The sequence below is a fragment of the Ylistrum balloti genome, unplaced genomic scaffold (genome assembly GCF_031769215.1).
Source record: "Ylistrum balloti isolate Yb309-2 unplaced genomic scaffold, AGI_CSIRO_Ybal_v1 Utg369650, whole genome shotgun sequence".
Lineage (NCBI taxonomy): Eukaryota > Metazoa > Mollusca > Bivalvia > Pectinida > Pectinidae > Ylistrum > Ylistrum balloti.
The window spans coordinates 1,142,154-1,161,014 of record NW_026781906.1 but is presented as its reverse complement, the minus strand read 5'-3'; the positions used below and the strand labels follow the sequence as shown (position 1 = coordinate 1,161,014).

The 18,861-nt window shown below is 34.1% G+C and overlaps 1 protein-coding gene across 1 annotated transcript in view; it reads right to left on the bottom strand.

Annotated features, from left to right (window-relative positions):
- LOC132556500 (nucleoprotein TPR-like) overlaps positions 1-16,270 on the bottom strand; it is a 64,385-nt gene extending 48,115 nt beyond the window's left edge. Inside the window, exons 1-18 of the mRNA XM_060220911.1 lie at positions 16,114-16,270; positions 15,781-15,885; positions 14,004-14,077; positions 13,470-13,566; positions 12,804-12,907; positions 12,490-12,603; positions 11,515-11,658; positions 10,677-10,757; positions 8,483-8,570; positions 7,332-7,400; positions 6,837-6,908; positions 6,607-6,692; positions 5,369-5,461; positions 4,873-4,977; positions 4,597-4,704; positions 3,869-3,993; positions 3,416-3,517; positions 3,185-3,269 (exon numbers count right to left, since the gene is read on the bottom strand). Of these exons, the coding sequence (XP_060076894.1) occupies positions 3,185-3,269; positions 3,416-3,517; positions 3,869-3,993; positions 4,597-4,704; positions 4,873-4,977; positions 5,369-5,461; positions 6,607-6,692; positions 6,837-6,908; positions 7,332-7,400; positions 8,483-8,570; positions 10,677-10,757; positions 11,515-11,658; positions 12,490-12,603; positions 12,804-12,907; positions 13,470-13,566; positions 14,004-14,077; positions 15,781-15,885; positions 16,114-16,270 (1,809 nt within the window). The remainder of the gene's footprint in view (positions 1-3,184; positions 3,270-3,415; positions 3,518-3,868; positions 3,994-4,596; positions 4,705-4,872; positions 4,978-5,368; positions 5,462-6,606; positions 6,693-6,836; positions 6,909-7,331; positions 7,401-8,482; positions 8,571-10,676; positions 10,758-11,514; positions 11,659-12,489; positions 12,604-12,803; positions 12,908-13,469; positions 13,567-14,003; positions 14,078-15,780; positions 15,886-16,113) is intronic.
- Positions 16,271-18,861: the final 2,591 nt, after the last annotated feature.

Genomic DNA, 18,861 nt, shown 5'->3' with positions numbered 1-18,861 from the left:
TAAGACCTGGTATCATACATTATTTATATAAGATCTGGTATCATACATTATTTATATAAGACCTGGTATCATACATTAATTATATGACCTGGTATCATACATTATTTATATAAGACCTGGTATCATACATTATTTATATAGACCTGGTATCATACATTATCTATATAAGACCTGGTATCATACATTATTTATATAAGACCTGGTATCATACATTATTTATATAAGACCTGGTATCATACATTATCTATATAAGACCTGGTATCATATATTATTTATATAAGACATGGTATCATACATTATTTATATAAGACCTGGTATCATACATTATTTATATAAGACCTGGTATCATACATTATTTATCAGGGTTAGACAAATCCACTCTTCCACTCGTCTAGACGAGTCAAAGCTACTTGCAGGCGAGTGATTTGTTTCAGCTACTTGTCTGGCGGGCGAGTGAAATTTGTAGTTCTGACTATTGAATATTCCATAATAAATGACGTTTATCAACTTAAACACTCTTAAAACTAATTTAAATTCACTGATAGTCGATCAAATGCATCGATGTCGTATCCTTGTTTACATCATGTGTCAAGACTCGGGCTGATCCAGACTTCGCAAAAACCTATTACGTCACCACAAATGTTGTAAACAAGGTTGTTTTGTGTACGTAGTTACTGTCAAAAAGTTTATGTTCTCGCTCACATTAACAGTGAATTAAATATGGGTAAAACAATAAAAGCAAGTGTTGAGTTCAAACATTTGATATAGAAACTGATAATAAAATTTGTGTTCCTTAAATTATGTTTTGTTGCCTTTTTTCTTCGGGTGAGTGAATATTGGATTCGGGCAAGTGAATCTCAAGTTTCACTTGCCCGACAGACGAGTAGCTGAAAATATTTTTTTCTAAACCTGTTTATGTAAGACATGGTATCATCCATTATTTATATAAGACCTGGTAACATATATCATTTATATAAGACCTGGTATCATACATTATCTATATAAGACCTGGTATCATACATTATCTATATAAGACCTGGTATCATATATTATTTATATAAGACATGGTATCATACATTATTTATATAAGATCTGGTATCATACATTATTTATATAAGACCTGGTATCATACATTATTTATATAAGACATGGTATCATACATTATCTATATAAGACCTGGTATCATACATTATTTATATAAGACCTGGTATCATACATTATTTATATAGATCTGGTATCATACATTATTTATATAGATCTGGTGTCATACATTATTTATATAAGACATGGTATCATACATTATTTATATAAGATCTGGTATCATACATTATTTATATAAGACCTGGTATCATACATTATTTATATAAGACATGGTATCATACATTATCTATATAAGACCTGGTATCATACATTATTTATATAAGACCTGGTATCATACATTATTTATATAGATCTGGTATCATACATTATTTATATAGATCTGGTGTCATACATTATTTATATAAGACATGGTATCATACATTATCTATATAAGACCTGGTATCATACATTATTTATATAAGACCTGGTATCATACATTATTTATATAAGATCTGGTATCATACATTATCTATATAAGACCTGGTATCATATATTATTTATATAAGATCTGGTATCATACATTATCTATATAAGACCTGGTATCATATATTATTTATATAAGATCTGGTATCATACATTATCTATATAAGACCTGGTATCATATATTATCTATATAAGACCTGGTATCATACATTATTTATATAAGACCTGGTATCATACATTATTTATATAAGATCTGGTATCATACATTATCTATATAAGACCTGGTATCATATATTATTTATATAAGATCTGGTATCATACATTATCTATATAAGACCTGGTATCATATATTATCTATATAAGACCTGGTATCATACATTATTTATATAAGACCTGGTATCATACATTATTTATATAAGATCTGGTATCATACATTATTTATATAAGATCTGGTATCATACATTATCTATATAAGACCTGGTATCATATATTATTTATATAAGATCTGGTATCATACATTATCTATATAAGACCTGGTATCATATATTATCTATATAAGACCTGGTATCATACATTATTTATATAAGACCTGGTATCATACATTATTTATATAAGATCTGGTATCATACATTATCTATATAAGACCTGGTATCATATATTATTTATATAAGATCTGGTATCATACATTATCTATATAAGACCTGGTATCATATATTATTTATATAGACCTGGTATCATACATTATCTATATAAGACCTGGTATCATACATTATTTATATAAGACCTGGTATCATACATTATCTATATAAGACCTGGTATCATACATTATTTATATAAGACCTGGTATCATACATTATTTATATAAGACATGGTATCATACATTATTTATATAAGACCTGGTATCATACATTATTTATATAGACCTGGTATCATACATTATTTATATAAGACCTGGTATCATACATTATCTATATAAGACCTGGTATCATACATTATTTATATAAGACCTGGTATCATACATTATTTATATAGACCTGGTATCATACATTATTTATATAAGACCTGGTATCATACATTATCTATATAAGACCTGGTATCATACATTATCTATATAAGACCTGGTATCATACATTATTTATATAGACCTGGTATCATACATTATTTATATAAGACCTGGTATCATACATTATTTATATAGATCTGGTATCATACATTATTTATATAAGATCTGGTATCATACATTATCTATATAAGACCTGGTATCATACATTATTTATATAAGATCTGGTATCATACATTATTTATATAGACCTGGTATCATACATTATTTATATAAGACCTGGTATCATACATTATTTATATAGACCTGGTATCATACATTATTTATATAGACCTGGTATCATACATTATTTATATAAGATCTGGTATCATACATTATTTATATAAGACCTGGTATCATACATTATTTATATAGACCTGGTATCATACATTATTTATATAAGACCTGGTATCATACATTATTTATATAAGACATGGTATCATACATTATTTATATAAGACCTGGTATCATACATTATTTATATAAGATCTGGTATCATACATTATTTACAAAAGATCATACCATTTTGATTTGTTTATCTCGACTAGATTTCAACTCCTGTATCTCTGCATTGGCAATTTCCAGTTGTTCTTTCAGCTCCTTCGTCCTGAAATCAGATGACATCAATACCTTAGAAATTTCATTTGAAGAAAGTATTATTGAAAATTTTAATATTTTCGAGCAAATTTTGGTAATTTAGCAGTAAGTAGGAATGCCTTCAGAAATGTGTTTTTAGCTGCTGGATGTACTTACTTAGAGTCAGTGGCTATTTTCTCCTCTTGTTCCTGTTTGTCACTGAGTTCTCGTATCACTGTCAACAGGCGTATGTTCTGAACCTGTAGGTCCTCTATCGTTCTGAAAATATTCCGGTTAACATTCTGTATGAGTTCAGAAATAAACTGTACCCACTGTCTCAAATCATTTTATGTGAATTTTTGATACAAAACAAAAACATATCTATGTAAAGCAATCATTTTCAATCTTGAATAAAACAACAGGTAAAATTAGATGTTTGTAATAATTGTGTTATTCATTTTAAATATATATTTAGTTCAACAACTGAAGTGTTGGCAAGTAAGTGACAGTTTATCACCGGTAACCAGGGATGAACTGATGGCCTCTATGACCTTGAATGGATTACTTACCTGAAGGTGACCAGTTTGTCACCGATACCCTGACCTCTATGACCTTGAACGGTTTCCTTACCTGAAGGTGACCAGTTTGTCACTGATAACTTGGGATGAACTACTGACTTCTGCAGATGGCTGTTCTACTTCCCGAACCACACGTCCTCCTCGTAACTCGGCCATCTCCTTCAGAATGTATCGGAGCTATCATAAACAGAAAGCAAATTTGTCTATAGGCAGAGTTAAATACAAAAAACAAGCTCCACTGGTAAAAAGCCTTGTAAAACTAAATTGTTCAAGAGTGCCGTCGACACAACATACGCCGCACAAAATATAAAGATCAAGATTGGTCCTTTTAATTATCACTTTTAACATGTCTGTATCATAAATCTTACAAAAATCAATGAACCGTAAAATCGCCCCTTCATGCACATTGAACCATTGTATAAGTGACATTGAGCAAGTTTTATGAAAATCTGACCATTAGTTTAGGAGGAGTTGCGTTCACAAAGCTCCACTAAGAGCAAGCTACAGATACAAAGATGAAAATGGCATAAATCTTACAAAAATCAAAGAACCAAAAAATCGCCCCTTCATCCACATCTACCCACTGTAGTTGTGACATTGAGCAAGTTTCATGAAAATCTGATGATTAGTTTAGGAGGAGTTGCGTTCACAAGAAATGGATGTACGGACGGACAGACGGATGAGACGATGCCGATATACGACCGTCTCTGGCGGCGTATAAAAATGACTTGATGAAAAGTTTCTCAACTGACTAAAAGTCACGTAAAACCAAAAAGTTACCTGCTTTGACAGGTCATTCGTCTGAAGCTGGAGTTTCTGGTTCTCTCGCTGCATGTGATTGTACTTCCTGTTGATGTCATCAGCTTCAATCCGCAAGTTTTGAGATTCCTAAAAATACCAAACACTTTCATAGACTTGAGCCATCACATATACAAACCATACTAGAATATAAAAAGAAATTAGCTAATTCTTTAAACTGATAAATTGGTGTTTTTGTTTCCATAGTCTTCTTTCAATTTTCACAAGACAGAAGACACTAGGTTGAGAATCACTGACCAGCATGGAGGAGTCCAGTTGTCTGGTTAGCTGTTCTATGTTTGACAGAGAGTTTTCATAGTCCTGTCTCTGTTTCTTCAGTAGTGGGGCTTTCTCCTCTATCTCCTGTAACACAGAACAATCTACATGATATCTAGGCCAAGAAACTTTTTTTGTAATTTCTATCACCCACACTTCTTTCTACTCTTATCACACAAAAGAAATCCTTTCTTTTCACATCAGACTTAAATACAAATTCAAGATGAAAAATTTGAACATTACCCAACTGGTTATATTTTTTGAAAACCTTGCCAATACCAAGCAAAACTTGTTCTTTAAATAACATAATGAAGATATGTTGATAGTAAGCTTAAATGAATTGTTTGTCCTCAATATTTGTACAAAGCCACAAAGTTGCTTTACTTGAAAATTCGTATCAGGTAAATGTTGTTTTACCTGAAGATTTGCATAAAGTAAATCTTTGTTTTAACTGGCGAATTCTAAAAGGTTGTTTTACCTGAAGAATTTGGGTGAGATACTGGTTAAGACGCTGGTTTTCTTCCTTCTCAAGCATAAGAGCATCAGAGGCCTGGACGTATTCATTGTAAATCTGTAAACCACAAAGACATTAGTAAATCTGTAAACCACTAGAAAATAAAGTATATTTGTTACACACAAGGAAATACTGTAAACTGTCAAACACTAGAAACTACCTGTGTGAGGGACAGGTAGGAAACACACCTGGCTTACCTGTGTGAGGGACAGGTAGGAAACATACCTGGCTTACCTGTGTGAGGGACAGGTAGGAAACATACCTGGCTTACCTGTGTGAGGGACAGGTAGGAAACATACCTGGCTTACCTGTGTGAGGGACAGGTAGGAAACATACCTGGCTTACCTATGTGAGGGACAGGTAGGAAACATACCTGGCTTACCTATGTGAGGGACATGTAGGAAACATACCTGGCTTATCTGTGTTAGGAAACATGTAGGAAACATACCTGTCTTACCTATGTGAGGGACAGGTAGGAAACACACCTGGCTTACCTGTGTGAGTGACATGTAGGAAACATACCCCGCTTACCTGTGTGATGTACATGTAGGAAACATAGCTGGCTTATCTGACTGAAGGAAATGCAGGACATCTGACTTACATGTGTGAGGGACAGGTAGGATACCTGACCCACCTGTGTGAGGGACAGGTAAGACACCTGACTTACCTGTGTGAGGGACAGGTAGGACACCTGACTTATCTGTGTGAGGGACAGGTAGGACACCTGACATACCTATGTGAGGGACATATAGGAAACATACCTGGCTATATTATGTGAGGGACAGGTAGGAAACACACCTGGCTTACCTGTGTGAGTGACATGTAGGAAACATACCTGGCTTACCTATGTGAGGGACAGGTAGGAAACATACCTGGCTTACCTGTGTGAGGGACATGTAGGAAACATACCTCGCTTATCTGTGTGAGGGACAAGTAGAAACATACCTGGCTATCTGTGTGAGAAAACATGTAGGAAACATACCTGTCTTACCTATGTGAGGGACAGGTAGGAAACACACCTGGCTTACCTGTGTGAGTGACATGTAGGAAACATACCTGGCTTACCTGTGTGAGGTACATGTAGGAAACATACCTGGACATACCTGTGTGAGGGACAGGTAGGACACCTGACTTACCTGTGTGAGGGACTGGTAGGACACTTGACTTACTTCTGTGAGGGACAGGTAAGACGCCTGACTTACCTGTGTGAGCGACATGCCAGACTTAAGCACTTTACTGGTGACTGCAGCTGTAGGAAACATACTCTCTACCTGGTCCTCGCTGGCAACTGCAGGTAAAACCATACAATTGATAAACATTCGAAGCTCATGGCTGTTATCAACATCTGAACTTCACATTGACTTTTATTTTAACATTTGACAAATTATGAAGAAGAAAACAAATCAGAAAAGCTACATCTATAAGTCCTTACTTCTATTCTTGGTCTGTTCTAGAAGGTCATTAGCATTGACCAATTCTTGTCTCAGCTTCTCAATTGTCTCCTCTGTGAAATAAATATTTATAAACAGATATCAAACATAGAATTTCTTTATAAAGCCTACAGGGTTGATACTAACTTTGTAATTCTTTGTTCTTTCTATTTGTTTTTTTTTCTATTTTTTTTTTTATTGTCTGTGTTTTTTTTTCGCTGATAAACTGCATAGGTATATATGTATATATTTTGATCATTAAATAATGATTTATAGTCTGGACAAGGGCAAGGACAAAACTTCAACTAACTATTAAGTCTTCAAACATAACAAACCAGCTTAACAGAGATAAATCTAGAATACAAACATATTTCCAAAATGTTTACAAACTCTCAAATTTTCCCATCTAGAAATCTTTAATGAAACATGACATCTTGATAAAAATGATGAAGATACCATAACCTATCACATTCTATTTCTGTAAAACTGAACATTACCTCGACTTTCAATATCCACTCTGAAGTGTTTTGCTTCCTCCTCCTTCAAGTTTTCAAGTTCAGAATGAGCTGAAAGAATAAATCCAGTAGAAGGTGATTACCCTGAAAACAACACCTGAGGTTTGTGCTTCCTGAGATACACAAGAGATCCTAATAAAACAAGGTCATTCACACAAAGTCTGAACTAGAGACAAAAGAAAAGTGCAAAAATATTCTCTGCATTCCTCTGACACTAAACCTGTATGTCATACAAGTCACTATATCCTATATATCTTACCACTGACACTAAACCTGTATGTCATACAAGTCACTATATCCTATATATCTTACCACTGACACTAAACCTGTATGTCATACAAGTCACTATATCCTATATATCTTACCACTGACACTAAACCTGTATGTCATACAAGTCACTATATCCTATATATCTTACCACTGACACTAAACCAGCATGTCATACAAGTCACTATATCCTATATATCTTACCACTGACACTAAACCTGCATGTCATACAAGTCAATATATCCTATATATCTTACCACTGACACTAAACCTGCATGTCTATATCACTATATCCTATATATCTTACCACTGACACTAAACCTGCATGTCATACAAGTCACTATATCCTATATATCTTACCACTGACACTAAACCTGCATGTCATACTAGTCACTATATCCTATATATCTTACCACTGACACTAAACCTGTATGTCATACAAGTCACTATATCCTATATATCTTACCACTGACACTAAACCTGCATGTCATACAAGTCACTATATCCTATATATCTTACCACTATATCCTATATATCTTACCACTGACTAAACCTGCATGTCATACAAGTCATACAAGTCACTATATCCTATATATCTTACCACTGACACTAAACCTGCATGTCATACAAGTCACTATATCCTATATATCTTACCACTGACACTAAACCTGCATGTCATACAAGTCACTATATCCTATATATCTTACCACTGACACTAAACCTGTATGTCATACAAGTCACTATATCCTATATATCTTACCACTGACACTAAACCTGTATGTCATACAAGTCACTATATCCTATATATCTTACCACTGACACTAAACCTGTATGTCATACAAGTCACTATATCCTATATATCTTACCAGTGGCTGCTTCCTTCAACAGGGTCCTAAGTTCTTCAACAGCACTAGTCAACTCCTTCACTTTGTTTTCTGCTTCTTCTTTAGAAGTCTGTGACAGATTAATTTGTACTTTTATCATAAAATATCAAATAACTGAGGCTACAGGGTCTGACTAGCTTAAAAACTTGTATAGGCTCATATATTTCATGATGAAATGATATTTGAACTGACTTTAATACAAAGGATGATACTTGGTCTGACTTCTACATAAACCTTATCTTGTACAGATCTGTAAGACAATCTTTGCCCTGATATACACACTTACCTTGTACAGATCTATGGTATACACACTTACCTTGTACAGATCTATGGTATACACACTTACCTTGTACAGATCTATGGTATACACACTTACCTTGTACACCCACTTACCTTGTACAGGTCTATGATATACACACTTACCTTGTACAGGTCTATGGTATACACACTTACCTTGTACAGGTCTATGATATACCCACTTACCTTGTACACCCACTTACCTTGTACAGGTCTATGGTATACACACTTAACTTGTACAGGTCTATGATATACACACTTACCTTGTACAGGTCTATGATATACACACTTACCTTGTACAGGTCTATGATATACCCACTTACCTTGTACAGGTCTATGATATACACACTTACCTTGTACAGGTCTATGGTATACACACTTACCTTGTACAGGTCTATGATATACACACTTACCTTGTACAGGTCTATGATATACACACTTAACCTTGTACAGGTCTATGATATACACACTTACCTTGTACAGGTCTATGATATACACACTTACCTTGTACAGGTCTATGATATACACACTTACCTTGTACAGGTCTATGGTATACACACTTACCTTGTACAGGTCTATGATATACACACTTACCTTGTACAGGTCTATGATATACACACTTACCTTGTACAGGTCTATGATATACACCAGGGCTTACGCTGTCGGTAGCCAAAGTAGCCATTGACTACTTTTATTATCAATTGGCTACTCAAAATACAAAGTGGCTACTAAATTGGCTATTGTATTTTTTTCTTTAAAAAAAACCCTAACATTACGATAATAAAGCCCACAAAAGTGCTCTGTGAAGTTGGTGTACTTTCGTGTCCACGTGTATATTGTAGGCCCACTAGCTGACACGCTTGCATAATCCGGGGGGCCCTGCAGCAGAGGCAGTGCCGTCACAGTTGAGCGCACCCGATCATGTCTTTGTTAGACTCATTATTGGAAGTTTTAAATGACAGTACATATTGGTGTTAAACTTGTTATGGCTGAGATAATTGGATAACCCATGGCCATCGGTCCGTGTTCAAACCGAGTGGGGATTCCCCACATTCACAAGTCACTTAAACGCTTGAATATGTGTATTCAACCAACCTGAAAAAGCGCTTTAATGATTCAGAATGACACAAGCATGGCGAAGAAATCCACGATAGGATGATTGTTTCTGGTGTCACAACAGATAAAAACGATCGGCTTTTGACTTTTGTTGATAATGACGGTGTTAGAAATCACAGCCTTACTAATTATCCCAAAGTACGCGTGTTGTTTCGTTACGTAGTCAGTAGACCTATCTACTACCAGCAGACTGTATGCAATGTAAACATGACGGGCTACATTTTTACCCAGACAGGTGTACTACAGTGACATTCGTTAACAATACAAAACAGTAACTCTAGTGATTTCTGTACAAGAACAATGCAAATACAGAAATATATTCAAGGACAGCTTGTGTATTTCAAACAAGTATCAATAGAGAAAAATGTAACTCTAGTGATTTCTGTACAAGAACAATGCAACATAGAAATGACATCAAGGACACCTAGTGTATTTCAAACAAGTGTCAATACAGAAAAGTGTAACTTATTTAATGAGAGTGTAATTAATTAAAGTAAAATTGTTTTGTTATTTATATTGGTTATGTACTGTAAAGTATCATTCATTGGTGCTTTGTAATAAAGAAGTTTAAAATTAAAATTTTTCCATAATGTAAGATTAATTAGATATAGTTGATTCAATTTCTCGAAGAGCTTCAATCAAACGTTACGCGCCAATAAGCCAAGGCTACTCTCTGACAAAATGGGCTACTAAAAATCACACTTGGCTATTTTTTTGGCTACTGATAATTTTGGTTCAGGGTGAGCCCTGTATACACACTTACCTTGTACAGGTCTATGAGACGACCTTTGGCTTGCAGTTCCTGGTTAAACTGATCTTCTGACTGAGCCATTCCATTTCTTGCCTGAAACACATTTTGTAATCTTATTGACACTAGCAGGAAGTTAGGAATCTGTGAATGATTAAATGTACTATTTCTAGTATTTCATTTCTGAATTAGTTTTCTTTTTTTATCTATAAATTCACACACAATTTCTGTTTAATACTGGTCTGATGCTCTTTTTAGACCTGCAGTTTCCTTAAGAGGCCTACAGGACCTGTATCACTCATCTGTAACAGGGTTTTCCTGTATAAAAACTATCATAACCTTACAACTATCATACTCTTACATCCATCAGTTTCTGTATGAAACTATCATACTCTTACATCCATCAGTTTCTGTATGAAACTATCATACTCTTACATCCATCAGTTTCTGTATGAAACTATCATACTCTTACACCCATCAGTTACTGTATGAAACTATCACTCTTACATCCATCAGTTTCTGTATGAAACTATCACTCTTACATCCATCAGTTTCTGTATGAAACTATCATACTCTTACATCCATCAGTTTCTGTATGAAACTATCACTCTTACATCCATCAGTTTCTGTATGAAACTATCATACTCTTACACCCATCAGTTTCTGTATGAAACGATCACTCTTACATCCATCAGTTTCTGTATGAAACTATCATACTCTTACACCCATCAGTTTCTGTATGAAGTTAAAACATTCTTTCACTTTTAAGATTTAATGTATCCTATATCTGTTTGAAACTTTGACTTATCCGACACCTTTGAGTTTCTGAATATGAAATCATGATTTGTCTTACCTCCTTCAGTTTACTGATAAGCCCATCAATCTTCGAGGCTTGTTCTCCTTGAGATGACTTCAGAGCTTCCACTGTTTCTTGTAGGAACTTGTTTTCTCCAAATTTTTCTTCTAACTTGCTCTGAGTTTCCAAAAGACTGGAGGTCTGTAATATAACATGTAAAATATCTATTATAGACAAAAACTGGGATTAAGACTTTGTTTTCAATAAACAAAACAAAAATGATAAGTCAGCTTAAGTTTCTAAATTTAATTTTATCTGGGTTTTCTTCTGGTTTATTCAATCAGGATACTTTTCAGTATTTAAAAATGTGCAAAAGAGAATGATATTTATAAAGACAGATGTGATACTTGGAAAACTGACAATGACAAAAAAGAGCCGTGTGAGCTTTCACTACAATCACTATCCCATTACCTGTACCCGAGTACAGACAGAAATATTTGTCCTACTACAATCACTATCCCATTACCTGTACCCGAGTACAGACAGAAATATTTGTCCTACTACAATCACTATCCCATTACCTGTACCCGAGTACAGACAGAAATATTTGTCCTACTACAATCACTATCCCATTACCTGTACCCGAGTACAGACAGAAATATTTGTCCTACTACAATCACTATCCCATTACCTGTACCCGAGTACAGACAGAAATATTTGTCCTACTACAATCACTATCCCATTACCTGTACCCGAGTACAGACAGAAATATTTGTCCTACTACAATCACTATCCCATTACCTGTACCCGAGTACAGACAGAAATATTTGTCCTACTACAATCACTATCCCATTACCTGTACCCGAGTACAGACAGAAATATTTGTCCTACTACAATCACTATCCCATTACCTGTACCCGAGTACAGACAGAAATATTTGTCCTACTACAATCACTATCCCATTACCTGTACCTGAGTGCAGACAGAAATATTTGTCCTACTACAATATAAATGTTTCTCCAGACATAATACCTGTTCCTTTTTGACATTGAGGAGCTCGTTGGTTTTGTCAGACAGCTGTTTGTCCAGCAGATCTAAAAGTCCCTGTATCTGATTCTTTTCCTGCTCCAACCGTTTGTTCTGAAACTGTAAACAAAATGGGTGTAAGAGTCAAGTGATGAATAATCCTGTTTCTTTAAGTTTTCTTTGCCAAAAAAAATGTTTGTACACATGACCACCTCCCTTTAGATATGCAAGATTTATTACATGTGTTTTGTTGAAAATATCTTTGCAGCATATTACCTGGTACATATTGGTTGAAGCAGTAATATATAAAAATGCCTTACATTTAGAGTAACGTTCTCGTTCTGCACCTCTGCCAGCTTAGCTTGAGCTTCACATTTCTCTGTGTTGGCTCTTGATACCTTTTCAGTCAATTCCTTCCATTCCTCTGCCAGAAGAAATTTAATGGTTGTGCTGAATACAAACTTACACACAAGATACAAAAATGTAACTATGGCCATGAAAACGAGACAACTGGGGATGTTTAGTTATCAGGTTTATTGTTGCTTTGCATGCTTTTAACAGGGTGATTTAAGGACTTGCCAGGTGGTGGAGAAAAGCCTGCAGAAGAACCATCAACCTGTGGCCAGTACCTGGTGACTGCCCCACATAGGCCTCAAACCTGTGACCAAGAGGTAAAGGGCTAGTGATGGCCAGATGTCTAAACCACTCCCCCACCACAGCCCCCAACTAGGGACAAAGAGGAGACTACATAGGATACCTAAGGAATGATATAGCCAGTATGTTTTCAGGAAATAGCAATAACAAGAATTACTCAAGGACATATTGATGGACACACTATGGACAATCAGCAATTTAAACACAGTTATGATGGTGGACAAAAAATATATCATTCTATACTCAAGCATTTTTTACAGCATCTTTAACATATCTAAGGAAAGACCCTTTGTAACTAAAATTCTAACAGTCGTTTGGCTAAACATACTCACCATTAATTCTATCAATTTCTTTATTCCTCTTCTCAAGTAAGACACTTAAATCTCTCTTGTCCAGCTCCAGTTGTTCATTTGATTTGCTGAGACGAAGCTGATAAATTGACAAAACATAAAACATCTTCAGTCACTTACACTTAGATACTAAATGAGATGCAGTTTATTCATTCTTTTATTTACTAGTATGGAAGAAGGGTATCCAGTAATCACTCACTAATGATATCTAACTATCACATCAGGCCCAACTTGTATAAAACATCTCAACTTGAGATTTCCTCAAGTCGAGACTTTCCTCAGCTAATATCTCCTTGAAAATATCTTGTATGAAAATTCCTCAAGGAATTTCAGGACATCCTAGCCGATGACTTCCTCCTGTTCCTTGAGAAAATTTTATACAAGCCGTTTTTGAGGAGATAACAACTGAGGAAAATCTCGACTTGAGGAAATCTCAAGTTGAGATGTTTTATACAAGTGGGGCTTGGATTACAAGATTTTTATGTACATTAACTGAACAATACCAGATTCACTTACATTTGTAGATAAAGAATTGTCCTGAGATTCTTGTAAACTTTTCCTTTTAGACTCTGCCTCATTGTATTTCCTTTCTGCAAAAGACCAATTTGGGATTACTAAGATTTACCAAAATAATCTATATACCTTTATATACATGTTGGTTGCAAATCCACAATAACATATGGGTTTTAACCGAACACATTTTCCAAGATGGTTAATCAGTTGACTGGTAATAAGGTAATCGACTAGCCGAGACTTAAATAATATAGAAAACCACCATTTTTTATGTTTCAGTAGTCATGAAATGCACTATATATCCTAAGTTTTACATAAAAATGAAATGTGTTGGAATTTACATCATTATAACAGTACTTGTACATATGGATTATATACATAGCATGAAGCTTCTCTATTACTTGAACAAAACAATATGACATCTATAGCCTTATGATTGCCAAGGTCCAATGATTATGTACTTAATTGATTTTCCCATGTCCATCTGGCATCAAAATTGTATAAATGCTTGTGGGTGTTGTAAGCAATTTCTGTAACACAATACTGATGACTTTGGATAATATTTATTGTTTTTTATATTTTTTTTATTTTTTGAAGATTTTCAACAATACATGAAACATAACATATCAAACATTCCACTCACACATGGCCATTTTCACTTAGGTACAAAGGAATGTAAATAGAGTAAAAAATGAAAGCCTGACATTAAGATTGATACTAAAGTAATTGCTATGTTATAGTGTACCGGTTTTACAGAAAAGGGAAAAATGAGCAAAGTAGCAGTAAGAGAGATGAAGAAGGAGAGGGAGGGAGAGGATGAGTATGGTGCCGGTAGGATCTGACAGGGGCTTTATTATTTATTTATGGATGATATTTATGTTTGGTTCCTGTCAATATCTAAATAGATTGGAGCACAGACTACCAAAACCTTTGTTCATAGGGTTAAAGATGTCACACATTAATTAGAAATTTGCACTTGAATGGTGTTTGTAAATACAATTTCTGTTGGTGCTCATAATATTTATCAATTAAACAAAAAGGATAGAACTCTGGTGTTCCACAGTTAAGATATAATATATGTATATTCCTTCTTTGTATGATGCTGTGGTATATCTTGTCCTGGTGTTCCACAGTTAAGATATAATACATGTATATTCCTTCTTTGTATGACGCTGTGGTACATCTTGTCCTGGTGTTCCACAGTTAAGATATAATACATGTATATTCCTTCTTTGTAGGAGTTGTTCCCTTTACATTGTTCTGACATCATTTAGACATAACTTTTCTTCATAATTTTTATTTCAGTGATTTCAGGACAAGATTATATTAACATTGTACTGGATTCATTCATTAATACCAGTATTTCTAAAACAATACTAAAAGATATTGAAGAAAACATGCTTAAAAAAAAATACCAAAACAGGCATATCAGGAACAAATTCCTGGAACATGCAAAAGCAAGGAAGTCTTTTTGTCTCCATTAAATCATTTCCATTTGTTGAACACAGATTTCCAGATTGTCAAAATAACTTTGAGGAAATCTAGTTCTTAAGACCAGAGCACAGCTTGTTGAGATTCAATTGCATATTGTCATATGGAAGATAAACATAATCACTATAGCCAAGTATAGGGTTTGTGGGAATTCAACAGTATATATACTTACGTAAAATTTTATGTAAAATTAAAACATGCCATGTTTACATTTCAATATATTTAATATATATAGCAATCGTCTCTCGCGGATCTATTAGTGTTTTGAGAGTATAATATATTGTCTTACCCAATTCTTCCACTCTCTGTTTCAGCTCTTCATTGGATGTTGACTCAGTCTCTAGTTTGTTGTTACTGCTGATCAGCTGTTGTTCAATATCAAAATACTTTTGTTCTGAAAAGCAAAACATTTATACTTGTGATAAATTATATTACTTGTGATAAATTATATCAAGGCACTACTTACTCAGTGCTATGTGTTGTGCCCTGTATAAGTATTGACTGTCTATCTGATTTTTGAGAAACAATATATGTAAATTGTAAATTGGTTGTTTGAACAATCTTACGATAAGGCTGCTTGTGGGTTTCACTTTCAGCAAGCAAGTGACGCCGTCTTTCTTACCTGCATCAACACGAAGTCTCTCATATTTTGTCTTCAATTCGTCGTTTGCATTATCTTGAGACTCAATAAAAGTTGTTATTTTTGTCGTTAAACTATCCGATATGGTCTCGGCTTTTAGTAAGTCCAAAAGCTCTGAGGCCGATTGGACAACCGCCATTCTGAAAAGTGTGCGAATTATACCGGAAGTAGAATTATACAGAAGTTGGTTAAATTCATTTTCTGGACCAGACGTAAAACATTTACGAAACGAAAGATTGCACTAAAATATATTAAATTACTTTCATTTGCGCAATGCAAAAGCACCGCATTAATCAATCATTAGTGTTAGGGGTTACATTTCCAACACAATTCCAGATTTTTAAACAAAGTTAAAAACGGAAGCACGTGTACGTCTTACAGGTATTCCGAATACTTCCTTTTTGTATATAGGCCGTCATATTACGAGTCGAATTAGGAGACGGGTAACAGATTTAAATGATATTCCTTTTTATCAACCATATTCATAGATTTACTTGGTAAGTCATCATCTGGTGTATACTAGCATGGTTTGACGTTTCTAGTAAAGAGCTACGTCTCTGACTCATGAAATCTTGAATCCCTATGCTGATAAGATTATTCCTTCAAAATTATTCTTATCGAGTACCATATAATTTTTGTCAAGTTATATATCCTTCGTGTATATTCCAATATTTTTGCATACATTTTTTTCAAGAGAGACAAACTTCTGGGAAAATGTAACTTATGTGCTAGAACATAGTAAAATCTAAACTTTTTTTTCTAAAATTACTAAAAGGTGACTGACGAATTCACTTTGTCATGATACTACTGAACAAATATAATTGTCGAATAGATAGCATAAATCTACATTAAGACATTATTTTACACATAAAAAATGAGTTTTGTTTTGCCACTACGTCTGATATTGGACACAGAGTCAAAAATAAAGAAAAAATATATTTGAATACCCCCCTTCTAATCCCCGTTTTCGTGCTTGCTGCCTCTCAAGATTTGATGACGTCACAGATATTTTGGCGTCATTACTTCATGACTATTAATGAGTTAAGCGAGCCTATTTCTCCACATGATTTTATTATTACAGCAGGGCTCATGAATTCAAAGAGTTCCTTAATTTGAAAGAAAACAACTTACGCGCGCAATGAACGGATCATTACCATCAACGTCTTGTATGAAAATATCTTGCAGTGTTTGTTTGTAAAAGAAAATAAAATCCTCGAGTTGATTATGTAATCTAGTAAATATATGATATGTATTAATCTGAAAGGAAATTACCGAAATTTTGTATTTTCGGAATGTATATTACTAGGGGTAGATACCTGTAAATAAAACATGACAGCTACGTTCCCGGCCTTTTGTATAAATTAAATGATGATTTCTTTATTGTGTCAATAAAATGATAAGATATATTCCTAAAATGGTTCAGATTTCTACATCTTCTGTTGACTTCGTATACTCTGAATCAACCTGCATCTCTCAAAAACTGGTGTAGTCAGTTTAACCGCCAATTGCTGGTGTTTTCCACGAACTTTTTCAGCGGTGAGAGCAAGCCCTTGGGTAGACGAGTCAACTGCGACTAGAGACAACCTAGATGGTACACATGGTGCAGCAGAAGCTCTTACAACACAATCAACAGAATATTAGTGCCAAACGTTTCGATGACTACAAAGTGACATTTCCAGACAAATGACCAGTACGAATCGTACTAGCGCTGACGTATGTTGTGTGCAAGATGGTAATGAATCTATCAACTTTTCCGGCTGTATTACATAATCTTATGTACCCTGAGGTAGAAAGTGTGATGAGATGGTAAAACGATTACATAAAAAAACATTGTAACACTGCATCGTAGTATATTCGGGTACGTTTGGTAGTCTCACTGAGAAATATTCTTATTCTCCTTGTACTTTTCATGAGTCTCCGTGTTAATCTTTCTTTTGTTCACATCTTATAATGATAATAATAATAATAATAATACCAGATTTTATTTTCATTCGATTACACATTGAGTCCAAGACTCTTCTCACATGTGGTAAAAAGTATAAAATATACAATATTTACAGCATAGTTAAAACATAGAACATTACAAAACGTTTGATGATATCACAGAATATAACATTGATATCACAGAATTTCCGAATTATGAAAGATATATGAGTATTCATTATGATAAATTAAGTATTAAAAGTCATGCATACATAAGATCTCATGTCGCATATAAAGTATGATTATAAACACTAAATACCTAAGTGCCCAATATACATATATGCTAATGTGGCAAAGAGTAAGATTTACCAGAATATACGCTAATATAGCGTGGATTAAAACAAGAGACCGCTTGAATGTTATGATTATATATATATATCATCACAGATAGTTTTATGGCTCTGTGTTCGGATTATGATGAGTTGTTGGTACTTTCTACCAGTAATTTTTTTTATAGTAGGCATATCATGATGATTGCGAAACAATTTCAGTTCGAATAATTACAACCGTTACTTTGCAAAGAACAAACTTAGGCTAAACGTCGATAACGGGTAAAAACACTGGGGTTATTTATTTAAGATACAACAATACATTATCTGGTAATAATAAGATTTTTTTTATTGTCACTGATGGTTGCGCTATACTGAAGAGAGGATATCATAGATCTTCAGGAACGAAACTGCTTGATTACTGGCAAATTACTTTTAAATCGTAGCAACAACCTTTAACCATACAATCAGAAACTCA